This window comes from Bos grunniens, chromosome 4 (assembly GCF_055505025.1).
Source record: "Bos grunniens cultivar Pamir isolate PY7600 chromosome 4, Bosgru_T2T1.0, whole genome shotgun sequence".
Taxonomy (NCBI): domain Eukaryota; kingdom Metazoa; phylum Chordata; class Mammalia; order Artiodactyla; family Bovidae; genus Bos; species Bos grunniens.
In genome coordinates, this window is record NC_141168.1 from 104,746,034 (window position 1) to 104,765,255 (window position 19,222).

General features: G+C 39.8%; 2 protein-coding genes across 4 annotated transcripts in view; one reads left to right on the forward strand and one right to left on the reverse strand.

The window, feature by feature from the left end:
• Positions 1-19,222, reverse strand: part of MIOS (meiosis regulator for oocyte development) — a 286,003-nt gene that overhangs the window by 67,487 nt on the left and 199,294 nt on the right. The gene's annotated exons all lie outside the window — the stretch shown is intronic.
• The window catches only part of COL28A1 (collagen type XXVIII alpha 1 chain), a 181,701-nt gene that overhangs the window by 2,698 nt on the left and 159,781 nt on the right, over positions 1-19,222 (forward strand). For both annotated transcript variants that reach the window (XM_086397682.1, XM_086397683.1), the window contains exons 2-7: positions 957-1,114; positions 1,914-2,470; positions 9,541-9,561; positions 11,143-11,199; positions 12,880-12,933; positions 15,610-15,651. In XM_086397682.1, coding sequence (XP_086253808.1) covers positions 994-1,114; positions 1,914-2,470; positions 9,541-9,561; positions 11,143-11,199; positions 12,880-12,933; positions 15,610-15,651 — 852 coding nt within the window. In that variant the 5' untranslated portion in view covers positions 957-993. The remainder of the gene's footprint in view (positions 1-956; positions 1,115-1,913; positions 2,471-9,540; positions 9,562-11,142; positions 11,200-12,879; positions 12,934-15,609; positions 15,652-19,222) is intronic.

The following is a 19,222-nucleotide window of genomic DNA, read 5'->3' on the forward strand; positions in this document are numbered from 1 at the left end:
CATTTCCAAACCATGCAAAACATGGGGTTCAAAATAAGCCTTCTTACTTCCATTCTCAGGTATACTGAGCTAGCCACACATGAGTCTTCTTTTGCCAGGGAAGTCTGTGGCTTTTAAAGGCATTTGGTACATAGCTGGGCTTACTGAGTGCTGAAAATTGCTGAAGATTTAAATACAAGATTATATTTTAATCTACCCAGGAAAATAGTTTCACAGGGCCTTTCAGAGGGGATCGCTTCCTGATTTCAAGTCCTTTATCTGTCCAGTAGTTGTTCCAGCTAACACTTAGCAAATCTGTTTCTTTTTTTTTTTTTACTTTTATACTCTTTTGACTGACTGGATATGCAGCTGTAGGACAGCTTGAAACTCCAGTGGAGATGAAGTTAACAAAGTAAATGTAGAAAATGGGGTTCTGTGGAAACAGAAGGGCAATTCAATTTTTGACGACCTCTGAACTCACTGAAATTGTGCATGTAATATTAAGACTGAAATCGTGGTGGCTCTCTACAACCCTGTAAAAATATTGGCATGGTCAGGAGTTAGTTATAATGAAAATGGACAAAACAACCTTGTAGCAATCTGATACTACCTTGGAGAATGTGGATATGTCAAACAGACCCTGTGATTGAAACACAGCCATCATATAGAGTGGGACTGAAATGTTCTGAAATAGCTCTACCCTCTCCTGCTCCCCACAATATAATGGGAAATTCAGACTACTTGGATGTAATTCTTTGAATATACAAAAACATTCATTAATAGATATTTGGTTGTGTCACCATGATTTATTTAGATTAGAAACTTTAAAAATCTCCATATGGATAATTCTCCATAAATATGAATGAAAAACCCTTTTCTCTTTCCACATACCAGCTTTAAATTTTACGAGCTTGAAATTAAAAATAGCAAACTCTATATCTTATTAAAGTACTTATAACTGATTTTTTAAATTAAAGGTGCTACACGGCAGATGATTTTTCACCATCCATCATAATGTGGAACAGACGTTTTGTCCTGTATCTCCTGCTTTTGCCAGCTTTTATGAGTCAAGCAATATATGGACAAAGAAAGAAAGGCTCAAAGACCAATTTACTTGCAAGGAAAAATCTCCAGGGTAAAAAAATGTTTTATCTTTGTTAGTTTTAGTTTCTTAAAACCCTAATATGAATTTTTCCAAATAGCACTTGGTATAAACAGCAAACTACATATTTATGTATATATGTGATACTCTATTTTGATATGATCATAAGGCATGTTACATACTTACAGAGCATACTTAAATGGGCACAACAGAGAATGCCACTCGCATAGATAAAGAAACTGAGGCCCAGAAGGTGAAGCGGCATGCTTGAGGCTGCAGGCAAATTAAGTAGCAAGTCACAGAGCTAGGATTCAACCTTCAGTTCTCACTATTAGGTTTTTTGTCCCTCAGCACGGCTGCAATACGATCCATCCAGTCATTTTCTCCCTTGATTTAAAAAATGTTAAAAAAAAAAAAAAATTTGTACCCAAACAAGATGGGGCCTCACCAATATGTCCCATAATCTGAGAATGAGGCAGAGTATTATTTACTTCTAGACAACTTTGTCTAGTGTTTGTTGAATTTTTAAACTACAATGTTCTTTCTTTTCCTCTCACTTTAAGTAAGTTTTTCCTTGGGAAGATGCTCAGAATATATGGTATTTTGTTTGCTTTTGAGTTGCATGATTTTAGAAGAGGAAAAGAATTTGAAGCCTTGGAAAGAGATTTAGTTATTCACAATGTCAGCCCGATCTCCAAGGTGCCTCTCTTTTTTACTTCCTTCTCCTCTTGGAGATCAGCTATTCAGGCCACACGCCTCAGGGCTTTCCTTATGCAAAGTTGTTTTACAAGTGGGGACAAGGATGCTGCCTAACCAATTTGCTCTATTTCAGACTCCACGTGCTTCATAGATCTTGTCTTCATCGTGGACAGCTCTGAAAGTTCCAAAATTTTTCTGTTTGACAAACAAAAAGATTTTGTGGGTAGCTTGAGTGACAAGATATTTCAGTTGACCCCAGTTGGCTCCTTGAAATATGACATCAAACTGGCAGCCCTTCAGTTTAGCAGCTCTGTCCAAATTGATCCACCTTTTTCCTCCTGGAAGGATCTACAGACTTTTAAACAGAGGGTCAAGTCTATGAATTTCATTGGGCAAGGTACTTTCTCTTATTACGCCATTGCCAATGCCACGAGGCTACTTAAGAGAGAAGGGCGTAAGGATAGCGTGAAAGTGGCCATGCTGATGACTGATGGCATTGACCATCCAAAGAATCCAGATGTTCAAAGTATTTCTGAAGACGCCAGAACTGCAGGAATATTATTTATCACCATTGGACTTTCTGCTGTAGTCAACGAAACCAAACTGCGTTTGATATCTGGGGATTTACCCAGTGTACCCATTCTTCTGTTGAATGATTCAACCCTTGTCGACAACATTCAGGATCGCCTGGTAGGTACCTAACGTGTTGATTTTATATACATTTCTTATTATAATGCTGATAATTTGTTCACAAATTCTGAAAGGGTAATAGGTCAAAAAGATGAAAGGGGAAAAAAAAATCTACCTTTGAAATGGAAAGAAGAATCTTGCTGATGTGTCTCTACATTCTTGACAGTTTGCAGCACATAAACCGGGGAGGTACCAGGCTAATTCTCTGTAATTGCATTCCTAACTTTACTATCAGCCAATGCTGAAGATTTTGGAAGGATTCATCTCCGATCATCCATCTGGGACTCCTGTTTGTGCATCGTGGGCTCAGTGAACACTGCTGACTTGTATTCGACTTGTGGTCAAATTGCAATCTGCCATATTTGTCTTAAGTTCTTTTTTTCCCGTTCCGCTTGTGCAGAAATATTTTTTGACCCTTTGTCTCACCATTTGCCATAGTATGCTCAAGTGAAGGTCACAGACTTCCATTTTGAAAATTGATCTCCTTGCTTCTTAGGTGTTAACAAGGTCATCTAATTTTAAGTCACGATTGGCGGTATCACTGCTTTTCTTTATTGGTTGTAAGAACCCTTCCTCGCTGCTAGGGAGAACACAAGGCAAAGCAATCAAAACAAAATTCCTCTTCACCACATTCCTCAAGGAGGAACTCCCGGAGATAAGGCCGTTGATTTGTTAAGTGTCAAAAATTAATTTGCTTAAAAATAATGATTTAAAAAAAAATTCTTGACAAGAGGGCTAGGCTGATGTGTCCTTTAGGTCCTTAGTACTTCATATGGCTCTCTTCTGTCGATTGAAAAAACCTCAGGCCCTCTTTCAGAGATTGTCTTGCTCCTTTTGTCCCTTCTCTCAATTCTTTTTCCCAACATTCTTTGATTTTGTTACTCTCAGGTGCTTTTAGCATGAGACGCTGAGTTTTTCTTACCTAAATCATAGTGATTATGTCTTGAGTGCTGTATATTAGGCATTGCTCTGAGGGCTTTATATATTTTATTTTATTTAATGTTTACAACAATCTTATGATGTAGGTACTCTTATTATATCCATTTTATAGTTGAAAATTTAAGGCCAGGCAAAGACCCCAGAGTCTGCATGCTTGACCCTGTAAAGTTACACTGGGAGAGAAGAGAATAAATTTTTTTAAGGTTTTCTCAAGCAAAAATTCCTTGAAACAGTTAAGAAACATCCCTCCTCAAAAATCTACTGCTGCTTTTAGCCTTTTGAAACGTGGGCATTAAGGGAAGACGAGGGGGCAGTTCTGCCTAGACCTCGGATGATAGGCTCAGACCCAGGTACCTGGGGTGAATGCTTATGTGAGCATCTCTTCTGCAGGAAAGGGAACATGCAGGGAGGTCAGGCTAACTGCCGAGCCCTGCCTGTGCCTAATTTGAGTCCTCACCACTGAATGAGACAGAAGTTTCCAGCATGTGCAGGAAAGAACCCTGGGGTTGTGACAATGAGTCACCTGCTGCTGCCTGGAGAAGACACAGGACAGGCAGCTCCTTGTTTGGCCAGATGTGTCAGCTCAGGAGGTTCATACTCCCTCCAGATACACCCTAGCTAAGAATTCCTGCCCAACTGAGAGTGCAGGCTCTTGGCAGTACATCCGAAACAAAACTGTTTCTGGGGAAACCGAAAAATGACCAAGCATCCTAATGACTCTGCTCTTCCGTAGCATCCTCTGGTTTCAGCTTGTTTGTTCAGATGGAAGCTCTGTGAACAAGCCATTTCTTAGAAGGAGGTGCCGCTTTCCAAACAAACTGCAGGATCCAAACAGCTTATCGGGGTTTTCCAAGAGATATATACTAAGTATCAATGTTTCAAATGGCCACTGTCTAGGAAGCAAAACTGGACTTTTGCTCAGACTATTTGAAAAAGTCCTTATCTAATCTGTGTCTATTACATCTGTAGTTCAATTTTTTAAACTTTTTATTTTGAAATAATCATGAAGTTGACTTTAAAAAATAAGTTAACTTATGTATTAAGTACAAAACTTCATCTACTTTAAGTGCAAAATTCCGTGAGTTTTTCTAGATGTATTCACCCATGAAACCACCAACACAAATACGATATGGAACATTTCCATCATCTCTAAAAGTTTCCTTGTGCCTCTTCACTACACATGCATCCCTTGCGCCTGAGATACTACTGACCTGACTCGTCAACCTAAATCAGTGTACATCTAGAATTTTATATAAACGAACTCGCGTCATGCGTCAGGTTCATACTCCCAGTGTAAGGATTCTGAAATTCATCTGGGTGGTTTTTTGTATTGTCAGTTTATGCTTTTCATTGCAGAGTAGACTTTAGTTGAATTTATGGACAGAAGTGTACACAGTGAATAGATTTTGCAGGAGCCCGGACGAATCAAGGAATCATTGCACGTTCCTTGGCACTCTATCAGGGAGTACCATGTTAGAACCTCTGAAAACAATTTTTAGTTCTAAATTACCCAAGAGAGACCTGATGATTCCAAAAAGAAAATATTCATGTTTCTGTTTTATTATGATTTACAGAACAGTACTGAACCCTGAAGAAATACATTCAAAACAACCTTCTGGATATATTACTTGGTCCTTTAAAAGAGCATGAGAGAGTATGTGGATATTAAAAAAAATTCTTTATTACCTTTGACATTAAACTTTTTAAAAGTCTTTATGGGAATAACAATTGTAACAAATTGGTCTCTTTATTTGGAGAGTACTAAAAAAAGCATTAGAAAAGTTATGACCAACCTAGATAGCATATTGAAAAGCAGAGACATTACTTTGCCAACAAAGGTCCGTCTAGTCAAGGCTATGGTTTTTCCAGTGGTCATGTATGGATGTGAGAGTTGGACTATAAAGAAAGGTGAGCACCGAAGAATTGATGCTTTTGAACTGTGGTGTTGGAGAAGACTCTTGAGAGTCCCTTGGACTGCAAGGAGATCCAACCAGTCCATTCTGAAGGAGATCAGCCCTAGGATTTCTTTGGAAGGAATGATGCTAAAGCTGAAACTCCAATACTTTGGCCACCTCACACGAAGAGTTGACTCATTGGAAAAGACTCTGATGCTGGGAGGGATTGGGGGCAGGAGAAGAAGGGGACGACAGAGGATGAGATGGTTGGAAGGCATCACCGACTCGATGGGCGTGAGTCTGAGTGAACTCTGAGAGTTGGTGATGGACAGGGAGGCCTGGCGTGCTGCGATTCATGGTGTCGCAAAGAGTCGGACACGACTGAGCGACTGAACTAAACTGAACTGAAGAAAAACATTAATTTAGTGCATCTTCTCCCTCACAGAGCAAGAAGGGATCAACTTCATCATTTCTGTATCATCTTTAGAATCCTAGGCTTCATTGATTATTAGGATGGTCCACTTCCCAGTTTTTCAAGGCCTCCTCTGTTTAGAGCCTTATTTCTTCCTCTGAGATTTGATAATGGCTCTTCTTCTCCTATATCAAGTTGCAAACATTATTTTTGTCATGGGATTTGTACCCTTGCCTACTAAGCTCCTTATTCTCACCCCCATTGCTGTCATGCTAGTAACTTTGGCACCTTCCTCACATTTTCTCTGTTCCCTTCTCAGAGCATTGACCTCATGGTCACTCACAAAATTGGCAATTCCAGCCTAGATTTCTTTTTTCCCCACGTATCTACCATCATAAAACTCTGACTCTGTTAATAAAATGCCCCTTCCTTTTGCTCTGATGAGGTCCTTTCTCTATTTATACTTTTTCATTTAAATCACAGTATCCACCTAGACTTTCACTGAACATGCCCTTCGCTCTGGCTTTGACCACGGTCTCCCAACTGTTCTCCACATGGCCTGTCTCTCTGCTTAAGCAAAATGCCTTACTACTCTCCAGGCCTCCAGCTCTGTCTACTTTTTAAAAATGTCCCTCCTCGGTGCTATCTTTGTCTGATTGCCCACATTGGTCTTTATGCCTTTTTTCCTTATCAACTTTGACATGTAGAACAACATTCCACTAATGAGTTGGTCCTTTGCATTCCTTTATTCAAAATCATCCAGAAGGCCAACCATTCCCAAACAACCATCCTATTCCTCCTTCTCTGCCCGCCAAGTCTGGGCTCTCCTTCCCACGCAGCTTGCTGTGCGGTATTCTCTATCACTGGGGTTTATGGACTCCAAGTGTCCTTAGGGAATGCAGCTTTGTTCTTGTTTGAAACAGTCTTATCTATTGTGCGGTTTGGGTCCATTTTTGTTTCCACAGAAATATAAATTCAAGCAAACACAAAAGCCAGAGTTCCAAAAATAATTAGTTGCATTGTTATCGCTTTTAAGCCTCGTGGCACATACATTTAAAGGGTAATGTGGCAAAGCAGAAATTGAATTTTCAAAGGAAAAGCGAAAAAAGTGTAAAATTACACATCTGCCGCACTAGCGGCTAAATTCATGAGTTTAAAATTGATAAGGACATTGCTTAGTATAAAAAGGTGATAAAGGGACACAACTTTGAATTTTTCTTTATTTCATTAGCTATTTTCAAATATTACAGTCTGACTTGAATTATTAGTTGCTTTACTGCCTCTCTTTCAGATTTCTTTTCCTTCTTTCCCTCTCAGACGACACCAAGTTTCTGATGTATATTTTAAATATTTTCACAATTTGGATCATGTTCTAAGCATTCATCTTCAACTTTCTTTTTCATTCAACTTTTTAGGAAATTTCTCTGTTAAATTATATAAATTCAATACATTGATTTTAACTACTGAGTGGTATTTTGCTTATTGATCCAGTATGTTATTGATGGATATTTTATTTCCAATTTTTCACTATTAAAAAACAATGAATGCTGAACTACACAAGAATTTCTCTAGGGTGTGTCTGGAAAGTATGTCAGGATCACAGGTGGAAGCCAGGACTTGTCCTGGGCAGCCTAGAGATAAAGCATGTAAATTTCAACTTTCTGTGCACAGCCAAATATTCTGGAGAGGGTAATGCTGTTTTACACTAAAATTGTCACTTTAGCTGAGTTTCCATTGTCCAAATGATCTCAGTTCAGTTCAGTTCAGTTCAGTTGCTCAGTCGTGTCCGACTCTTTGCAACCCCATGAATTGCAGCACGCCAGGCCTCTCTGTCCAACACCAACTCCTGGAGTTCACCCAAACTCCTTTCCATCGAGTTGGTGATGCCATCCAGCCATCTCATCCTCTGTCGTCCCCTTCTCCTCCTGCCCCCAATCCCTCCCAGCATCAGAGTCTTTTCCAATGAGTCAACTCTTTGCATGAGGTGGCCAAAGTATTAGAGTTTGAGCTTTAGCATCAGTCCTTCCAAAGAACACCCAGGAGTGATCTCCTTTAGAATGGATTGCTTGGATCTCCACATGACCTACTAGTTCTTAAAGACACAGGTATCTCATCTGCTTTCAGCCTGGGTTTACTTTGCCTAGTAATTTAAAATCACTGGGGTAGGGCAAGAGAAAGAGAGCATAGTTGAGATGCTGATTTTGGTAGATAGGGTCTGTGGCCAGAGTTGGACCGCTCCCAAGACCACGGGGTCAAGCGTCTTTGTTTTATAGACGTGGAAAAGGAGCTGGAGGGATGATATGACTTGCCCACAGTCAGGTGGCTAGATAATGGTGGAAACAGGATGAAAATCCTAGATGACACTTAATTCCTAGTCTAAATTTTTCTCTGATTAAATCACCAGAACTACTTAAAGCAAGTTGCTATACCTTCTCTAAACAATTCATTTGTATCAAAATAAATGTAGAGTAAAAACAAAACTAAAAGGATGCAGAGTCTTCTGTACAGGTACAACTCTGACTTATCTTTAGCTTCCTCATCACATTCTTTATTTTTAACAACTTACAACAAATACTGTAGTGCTTTTGCTTCCGTTTTCTATTTTATCATGTGTGAGCTACCCCTCAGATTCAGTCATAAGGCATTGACACATAAATTCTACCTTCAGGGAGTAATGATTCTATCTGTAAACATAGCTTGTGTCCACTGATTCAGACATGATCTTCTTTTCAGGTAATAATACCCCACTGAACTGGAGTGGAGAAGTGAGGCCTAAAGGTCTGACAAAAACCACATTGCGAATTTCTCTAAACTTATGAACTGAAAGTCATTTAAAAAATATTCTGGCTAATTCATCTCTGTGTGGTTCAGTAGGAAATAGTGCTGAGCTTGGTCAGGTAGCTCAGCCCAAGAGTGTGACCTCGGGCAAGCCACAGCACCATGTCTCAAGCTTCTTTATGACAGAATGAGCCACTGGACCGCACTGACTTCTAAGGCTCATTAATATTTCATGAAGTTATCACCCTAAAATTTATGTTCTAACGGTAAACAATAAATGCACATCTGTATAGGGATAAAATAGCTTCCCTGATAGCTCAGATGGTAAAGAATACACCTGCAATGCAGGACAACCCTGTTCGATTCCTGGGTCAGGAAGATCCTTGGAGAAGGGATAGGCTACATACTCTAGTATTCTCAGTCTTCCCTGGTGGCTTAGATGTTAAAGAATCCGATCTGCCTGCAATGTGGGAGACGTGGGTCCGATCCCTGGGTTGGGATGATCCCCTGGAGGAGGGCATGGCAACCTACTCCAGTATTCTTACCTGGAGAATCCCATGTACAGAGGAGCCTGGTTGGCTACAGTCCTTGGGGGTTGTAAAGAGTTGGACACAACTGAGCAACTAAGCACAGCACAGCACATAGGGATAGAAAAATAGAGAAAATACACAATTACATATTCTGCCTAAGTCTTTGTAAACAAAAGAAAATTCTCATTATGGCTGATTGAGCTTGTAGCCAAACTATGGAGATTCTAGAGCTGATAAAAAGGAACAAGAGAGAAAACATGGGATGCAATAGGATGACGTTCCCAGAAAAAAATTATTTTTAATGAATGTTAGTATCCTTCATGTCTTCTATTAGTACATGGCTCAGAGCACTCCTTGGGTGGTTGGCTGGGGCTTTATTGCTTTTACAAGGTTAAAAAGGCTGAATTGCTATTCTTCTTGGAAATTGCATATCCCATTGGGAATAATTAAGGCTAATAAGAAGCTGGAAGCAGAATCATGAATTGAGTTAATGTTTCATTCTTTTTTCCCTCCTAGGACATCTTATTTGAAAAGAAGGTAAGCACCACATGCTTTGATTACTATGAATTACTCCAAAACGCTCACATAATCAAATCAGCATTATAATTCACATTAGAAGGTAAGGTGTGACTAAATAGAAATCCTTACTTTTTTAAAATGAGCTGCTCTATTTTGAGGCAGCCACTTGATTTCTTTTATGTTGCCATATCCACTGCAGGTTGGAAATTTTAGAAAAAGTAGGAAATATTTAAATGATTTTAGACAGTGGTTTTAGAAATCAGCGATAATGCACATGATACAGTTTTGCTTACTTTGATACTGATTCCTTCATCCTAACTGTATCTCAATACCCATCGCTCATGAGGGTCCTCCACTCTAGTATGCCTTGAGTTGGCCAGGATGAAGTAGTGTTCCTGGCTAATGGACAGGGCTCAGAATCACCCCTGCTGCCTGATGACTGACTAAGCTCATTCTCCTCCCTGATGGTGGCCACCAGACCAAGTGGCAAAGGAAGCTGGCCAATATTGGTTGGACAGTACTCAGCACAATTGATGACCATTAGCTTGCTGAGGACTGCTGTACTGGACATATGTTTCTGGGTAGAGGGTTTAGAACATCTGAACTTAGTTCGAGAAATTGCTTCTTTAACATGAGGACACCAAAGCTTGTAGAGAACCATGCTTCACTGAATCATACATGGTCAGATACATCACTATTTTCTGTGCCATTTAGAGAGATTTTAAAAAAGCTCTCTGCCAATTAAAATATGATACAGTGCCTTCTTATGAATCACAGTTTTTAATTTCGTACTTAAGGCAAGAGTCCTTTTAGATGTACTTAGATATAGATTTTTAAATCCTGTATCACTTTTGTGCATACTTAAGAGAGAAAATATAGGCAAATGAAATTGGTTATTTCTGCAACTTCTTTGCATTCAAAGTCGAAATCTTCTGAATCACTTTCTGTCTCAGTCATTGCTGCCCTGGCTTTTGCACACAATACCGGCCCCTGTGCCACAAAAAGTATAGGTGACACAGCATTTCTTCAAGTGCTCTGGTTGTGCCTTTAGAGTTTTCTTCCATCTCATTCTGGAAGAGCGGAAGGGCATGTGCAGAAAACACCAGTTTCACTGGTCAAGCCTGACTCATAGAATACTTCTTTTGATTTCAAAGATGTGAAAATAAGAAAAAAGATGTATTTCAGAATTGATAAAATACAGTTTAAATCAAAATTTTTCCTATGTTGAGTAAAGCAGTATTTGATATTTGTATATTATTGAGCCTGGATGTGTTATATAGAAGAAAAACAGCAGAAATTCCAAAAGTCCACTGAAAATGTTTGTTTTCTCATTTTAGCTGATGAGTAGATGTTATATATTAATACATCCATTTTTAATGGAGATCTATTTTATTTAACCATGCCAACATTTAATACGTTATTAGCTGGCTCTTCCTAGCTCAGAGTTTTCTTAGAAGAATTTTAGAGGGAGAGCAAAAGCTCCATAAATTTTCAAGGTAAAGTTTCTTCAAGGGAGCGCTCCATTTCGTTATGTGTTGAATGAGATTTAATACCCTATATTTCACCGTGTGTTAACATTGTGTTTCATTGTTGATTTAGTGTGAGCGCAAGATTTGTGAATGTGAGAAGGGGGATCCCGGCGATCCAGGGTCTCCGGTGAGTATACTTCTGCTTTGAACTTAGGGTCAGCTCAGGAAGTCCTAGCCATGATACTCTATTCTGAAAACACTGGGCTACTTTGTGCTGTTGAAAAGCAAATTGCAGCAAAAACGGAAATGTTGTGTCTTTCTTTTATTCCTAAAGGGATACATTCTGTCCTAAGAAATTAGCTTGGGATTTTACTGACCTGAACTGAGGGCAGATTTGCCTTAAAATCAGATGTTCTTCCCACAAAGGATATTTCAGCACCTCTTCTGCTGTGACAATTGGAGCCAGAATTTCTCAGTACTGAAGTGAAAATATAGGGAAAGGGTTCATATAGGTCCTCGGTGAGCTAGGCAAAGCTTCATCCTACTTCCAACTACAAACAAGTGACTGCGCCAGAACCAAGTGCAACCCCAAAAATGCCTAGTGGGGAGGAAGCCTGTGAGGGAGCTCTGGATTTTAGTGAATTGTGTGAAATGGAAGACACCACGTGGCAACCGGAGATAAACGGCAGGATTTGCTAACATGGTTCAGCACTTGAAATGATAATCCCCGAAGACGTGCATGCTTCCCTTACGTTCTGCCCTAATACCTGGCAGGTGCCATGTGTATTCTGGGAAGGTGCTGGAAACGACATCACAAGGACTGGAGATGCTAGACTCCTCTAACACATGCTTTTAGACACCTCCATGGCGCTCCTTCAGTTTTTCATTTTCTTCTGTGATTTCAAACCTTAGAGGTCAAGAGCCCAGAGGAGACGTTTCACAAAAATGCATGAATAGTGTTTTTGAACTGATGCTTGCATTTGGGGGCAAGGAGGGAAATGGGCACAGTGAATTTCTTAGACTCGGACGCATTTTCTTCTGAGTCCTGGGTCCAAAACCTATACGTTTTCAAATCATTCTACCAATCAAGGCATCAGAAAGAGAGAATGTCTTAATTTTTTTCTTCAAAATACACACTAGATATATCACACGAAAATGTGGCAGTTAGTAGAATCTGATTTTGGTCAGAGCAGAGGTTTAACTTCTCCTTCCTGTGCAGTCTTAGATTATACTTGTTACACCAAGAAATGGGCAGGAAAGGTTTGCTTGGGATATTCAATTATGTTTTAGAATAAACAGAAGACTTAACGATTGCTAAGCTAATCTGACAATTTCAGTCGCTCTATTGTTGGAAGAGACTACTGTACCATGTTTTCATAGGAATAGCCATATGTGTACATGTATGCATAGTCACTCAGCTGTGTCTGACTCTTTGGAACCCTCTAGACTGTGCCCTGTCAGTGCACAGCCATAGAACTATGTCATTTAGCATTTATTGAGTGCTCCCAAAACCAGTTCACAGAAGAGTGAGATTTTTGGTGATTTGAGAATAGGAAAATAAAATGCCTTTCTGGAACAAAACTGAAGAACTCTCTTATCCTATCTTTTGAAACTCTCCCTTGGATATCAGGGAGAGAGAGACATTATTTTTTTTTTTTAGCAACTCTAGAGAATCTGCCTGTTTGAGACTGTCATCTTCCTGGTGTGTAGTATGGGAAAGCAGAGTTGAATCTCTGCTTGGTAGGCAAAGTTTTGTTTTTATAATCCTCTCTCATTTTATGGGATGAAGCTGATAAGAAATTACTGTAAGGTGTAGGAAACTAATAGACTGTCTGTTGCATATAATCTTTTTCCCCTTTGCCTTCAGGGTACACATGGAAACCCAGGTATCAAAGGTGAGCGAGGACCAAAAGGAAACCCGGTAAATGACTAAACAGCTTTTCTTTAAACCAATGTATCTCCTTCTAGTTCTACTTAAAGAACAAAAATTGAGGAAACAAAGCATTGTACTTTATGCCAATGCCAAAAAAAATCTGATGATTCCTGTGAAGAATACAGGCTGTTTGCCTCCTGCATTATCTGTCTGGCTTGTATAAACTTATATTTACAAATTCAGAGAAGCATATGGCCATTTCAGTCAATAAATTCAGGAAACCTAGGGAGTTGAATAAAGAGAAACTCATTTTTTTTTTTAATTTTTAATTTTTTTTTAAATTTTATTTTATTTTTAAACTTTACAATATTGTATTAGTTTTGCCAAATATCGAAATGAATCCGCCACAGGTATACCTGTGTTCCCCATCCTGAACCCTCCTCCCTCCTCTCTCCCCATACCCTCCCTCTGGGTCGTCCCAGTGCACCAGCCCCAAGCATCCAGTATCGTGCATCGAACCTGGACTGGCAACTCGTTTCATACATGATATTATACATGTTTCAATGCCATTCTCCCAAATCTCCCCACCCTCTCCCTCTCCCACAGAGTCCATAAGACTGATCTATACATCAGTGTCTCTTTTGCTGTCTTGTACACAGGGTTATTGTTACCATCTTTCTAAATTCCATATATATGTGTTAGTATACTGTATTGGTGTTTTTCTTTCTGGCTTACTTCACTCTGTATAATAGGTTCCAGTTTCATCCATCTCATTAGAACTGATTCAAATGTATTCTTTTAAATGGCTGAGTAATACTCCATTGTGTATATGTACCACAGCTTTCTTATCCATTCATCTGCTGATGGGCATCTAGGTTGCTTCCATGACCTGGCTATTATAAACAGTGCTGCAATGAACATTGGGGTACACATGTCTCTTTCCCTTCTGGTTTCCTCGGTGTGTGTGCCCAGCAGTGGGATTCTTAAATAATGGCGGTCTAAATTGAGTACTACAATGTTTCATGAATCACTAATACATATTCCAAAACACATTGCTGTTGGCACTTGAGTTTTAAGAACTAAAACTCCTTTATGAATTCCTTAATTCTTTTCTTTGTGTGCCATCCAAAAAAGAAAATCTTTGATTTAAAAAATTATATCATTGTTGGGATGGTCTTTCAAGAGAACAGAAGGAATCATAGGAGACAGATTAGGAAATGTAACCAGGTGAAAATTTAAAGAAAAATTGTATTCAATGAAAAACAATAATTAAAATAAAGAGGAAGACCTGTACAGAAATGTTTATGTCCAATACAATGGACATTGATGTAATTGCTACAATGCATCCGTCTGATGTCCTAAGTCACTTCAGGTGTGTCTGACTCTTTATGACCCTGTGAACTGCAGCCCACCAGGCTCCTCTGTTCATGGGATTCTCCAGGCAAGAATACTGGAGTGGGTTGTCATTTCCTTCTCTAGGGGATCTTCCTGACCCAGGAATCGAACCCATGTCTCTTAGTCTCCTGCATTGGCAGGAGGATTCTTTACCACAAGCACCACCTGGGAATCCCTGCTGTAACGCATAACGACTTTATAAAATAGGTGAGAAATGAATAATTAAATGGTCAAAGGACACGAACAGTTTTCAAGAGAGGAAATAAATCCAGGGAATAAAGAAATAGAAAAATGTCTAATTTCACTGGGTAATGGATGAAATTTAAAGACTGACAATGAGGTGCCCTTTAATACTAATTATTCACATTTTAGAAACTTTGGACTCCAAGGCTCTTGGGGTGTTTTGGAGGTGGGGGGTGGAGGGAAGTTCACATAGTTCATATCTAGTTCATATTGTTTTTTTTTTCCATATTTTAAATTTTAAAAAGTTTCTTAAAGTAACTAACATGGAGCAGTATGGTGGTGAAACTACTTTCTTCTTCATTGCAAGGGTAACGGCACAAACGCAAACATTTTGGGAAGCAGTTAGGGACTACGTAAGAAGCATTTAAATGTTCAAAATTTTAATCCCAGTAACTCCATTTCTGAGAATAGGTTTAGGGCGTTAATGGAACATATAATAAGGTAGATGCATGAGAGCATTTTTGCCAATTGCCTGCTTGCCAAAGAGAGGGAACATAAAGTATTCTTGGGTGGCTTTACAACACACACACACACTCACACCCCTACACTCTCCCACTTTCTGCGGATCTGAATGAATGCCATCACGTCTTCTTTTTTGTTTTGTTAAATACCTGTTGTAAGTCTTTGTGACCATTTCATTTATTTGGCTTGTAATTGTGTGCCACATAATATATTTTCCTAAGTCTTGCTGAAATCAAGCAATCACTCTTCAGGACATTTTGGAAAATATTCCAAAGCCCCTTGGAGAAAAGCCAGAGTGCCTGGCTCCAAGAGAGGGTACAATGGTCTATTTGAGAACAACGGCCGTGTTGTTAAACTAGCATGCGAATCTCGGCCCAAGCTGTGAAAACATACCTGCACTCTGTACCCTGTACGTCTGGCTTCACTTCAAAGGGCAAAGGCTATCTGAACCGCTGTTTTCTTCCCTAGACTGCATGGGGAGAATGTCAGTCAGTGGTCAAGGTCAAAGATACTTTCCCCATTGGGTTGACCTATTAATCTGGGAATTCTGAAGAGTGCATTTTATTGAGCAATCACTTGCTCTGCAGGGCGGTGGAATTTTGACTGAATTTTTTCTTGTCACAGGGTGATGCTCAAAAAGGGGAACCTGGAGAAAGAGGCCCAGGGGTATGCACATGACTGAAATGCCTTCCTAAGAAAGTAGTCCCAGGATGCGAAGATTCGGTAATGGGTCACTGTGACCCCTGCAGTGCAAGTGCAAAAATGATTTATGTCTACCTGTGCTCTGGATGGCTCAGACAGGCAATCAGACAGATTATGATCTCAGAAGCTGCAATGTGAGGAAAAAATACTCTGTCCAAAAGGAGTGAGGATGGGACAGAGTGCTCCACCACATGATGCCCCTTGATGCTCAAGTTGAGATTTGTGAAAGGCTCCAATGAGAAAAATATTTTGCTTTGCTTCTTGTGCTTTTTATAAAAAATAAAAAGATTAATTTAAAGATCCGGGGAGCCTAAGAATTACATCATCCCAACTACGGTTTTGTAAATCCAATTCTACAGGCAAAAGAAGAGATCATTCTAGTTGATTTATCATCCTTAAAATTAGATGAAGTCAGAGACTGAACGACTGAGAAATAATTACTATACATTTCTTCTTTTGCATTTTCCTGGAGAACTGCAGTGGTGTAGCAAATAGCAGAGAGGTATACAGGAACTTAAAAGGAAGCTGTATTATGTTTCTCAGCTTATCCCCTTGGATGAAAAAGCCCAGGACTCAGACCCAGAGGTTTAAAAAACACTTCTCTTGGCGTTTATAATCAATGTCATGGGAAATCTGATAGAAAGCTTGATAAGCTCAATGGAAATTCCTTCAGAAATTTGTGTTATTCATTCAGGAAAGACTTTATTTTAGGTATGTTCTATGTATAGGTATATTCTATGTATTTTCACTAACAGTATGTTAGTGAAACTGTTAGTGAAAATAAAATTAAGACAAAGTACTTATTTTCAGGAAAATCCATTATCTCAGAGGAGAGGTAAAACAGCTATAATATGAAGCAGAATGTAAACATTGTAAAAATTTCATGTGTCAAATATTATGTATAAATGGGCATTCAGAGAAGACCAGAGCTGTCAGGGTGGGTTCTATGGGACAAGCCCTCACGAGTTAAGAGGGAAGGACCAGGTCAGATCAAGACAGACCGGGAGGTGGAGGGGTAGGCATTGCAGCTGGAGAGCGCTGTGAGCAGCAACCAGGGGGAGGGCAGTGAGTGAGGAATGGCGAAATGGGGCCTCAAGAGGAGTGCTGGCAGACACAGCCTGAGGGGCCGAGTGGGTGGCCCCTGATGCCTGGAAGGCTGGGCTTTGCTGGGTGATGGACTCCCCGTGAGATTTAGATGAGGCACACGGCCCCAGAGCTGTGGTTTTAGAAGATTAATTGGGCCTGGCTCTGAAAGCAAAACTGAAGTGGGGATAAGCAGAACGTTTACTTTGAAGAGGTTTGTTGCTACAGGCTGCATGAGAAGTAACAGGGACAGTAATTAGCTAGAGCTGCTCTGGCCAATGTGAGTCTCCGGCCATGTGTGCTCAACCGGTGGTCAAGACAGGCTAGCCGGAGGGGAGGTGTGCTGGCGGAACGAACTGCACACTGAATTTTGATGACTCAGTATCAAAAAAAGACAGAAAATATCTCACTGATAATTTTTTAATATTGATCATGTGTTAAAATGACAGAATTTTGACCTGTTAGGAGACATAAAACATATTATTAAAAAGTAATTTCACCTGTTAATTCTTACATTTTTGAAGTGGCTATGAAGGAACTGAAAATGACATATGTGGCTCACGTTATATTGGACAGAACTGAGCTACGGTGACGACAAAACAGAAAGGAGGGGAATACTGTGAGAACCACGAAGGTGCAGAAATGCGGGGATGTGGTGACTAACTCTACCTCAGCTGTTCAGCAAGATTTACTGAGCGCTTGCTATGTGCTGGGCCCTATACTGGGTGAGGGGGGAATGGAGGTGAGCAAGGTAGAGAGATCATGCTTCATGAAGTGTTCACGCAGCAGGAGGCGATCAATAGGTGAATCAGTGAATAAGAATTCCAGTCAGTGAGAAGGTTCAGTTCAGTCACTTAGTCACGTCTGACTCTGTGACCACATGGACTGCAGCACACCAGGCCTCCCTGTCCATCACCAACTCCCAGGGCGTGCTCAAACTCATGTCCATCGAGTCAGTGATGAAAATGCAAACAAGGTCACATGGGTTCCTAGGCAGAAACAGCAGTAGGTACAGAGGCACTGAGGCGGAAGAAGCTTGGGGGGCCCAGGAAATGGCAAGAGAGCCAGAGCTTGAGGGAGAGTCGGGGGTAGGAGATGAGGCTGTGAGGTAGGCAGGGGCTGGATCACATGGGCCTTGATTTGTAACTAAGGGCCCTGGGGCCCACCTGAAGGTCCAGGGGTGGAAACTCTGCGCTTCCACTGCATGAGGCATGGGTTCGATCCCTGGCCAAGAAAAGTTCCTATGCTGTGGCCAAAAAAAAACAAAACAACATTGATTATACACATAGGTGTAATTACCAAAAAACAATAACCTCTGTATGAAACTAAGTGTCCTGGAAGCTGTTGGAGAATTTTAATTGGTTGGATTAAAAGCATGGAAGGGGCAAGTAGAGAGACAAGATGATAATAAACTTTTGATTTCTGTCTGATTTGAAACACGATGGTACCATTAATAGAAATAGGAAAGTCAGAAACAAATTTTGCAGAGACCAATGAGCACAGCGTTGACTGCCTTAAATTTGAGTATTTTAAAACTAGCAAGTAAAACCAGGGATTTCAGGGAAAAAACTAAAAAGAAAACAAACAAACAAAAAAAACAAGAAAATAAAACAGGAAAAAAGTTATACTATAAAAAATAATATTCCTTTATTTTTGTAAACTGTATTTGCTCCTTCCTAAATACAATCTCACCTCTCTGAACATAAAATGATGACAGGATTTTAAATATGATGGTGGGTTAGAAGGTTCCTGAGATGGGAAGTCCAAGATTCCTGAGATGGGAAGTCCAGCTTTTTTTTAGTGCTGCAGACATGAATTGTTTTTATAAAGAACACCAGTTTAACTATGGCCTTTAACTTTAAGCACTATACTAAACCTTAAACCATTTACATGAATAAGCGTTTCCAACATGGATTAAATTGTACCATAACATTTCCTTCATTTTACTAGTTTTACTCTTCAATTTCTCAGTGACTGCACATTTGGAGAGAAGTATTATTTGTTTCCTAAAGTTTTCCTTTTTATCTTTTGTAAAAAAGTCCTACACAACAAAATTTTGTACTCTGACTCACACGTAACTACACTTACATCTTGTTTATTCCACTGGTTTCTCCAGCTCACTTAAAAATATGCCTTGCAATTCTATTTTTATACTTGGAAACTGTAGTTGTGTGAAAAAGACACTCGATCCAATTAAAGACTTGGTGTTGCTTAAAGCTGGTAATTTCCCAATCAGGTTAAAATTCAGTGTCGTGTTACTTAAAGGACTGTGGGCAGTGACACAACAGAGGAGGCTGTGCAGGGTTCCCAAGACTGACACACAAGAGCTGCAGAATCACCAGCCCCTCATTTAGCGTGGGATAAAATATAGTAACTTAAAGGCCACTGTCTCACCAGGGTTGACAAAGGAACCATTCATTTCCGTGATGCCCTATATTCGAGACTGAATTTG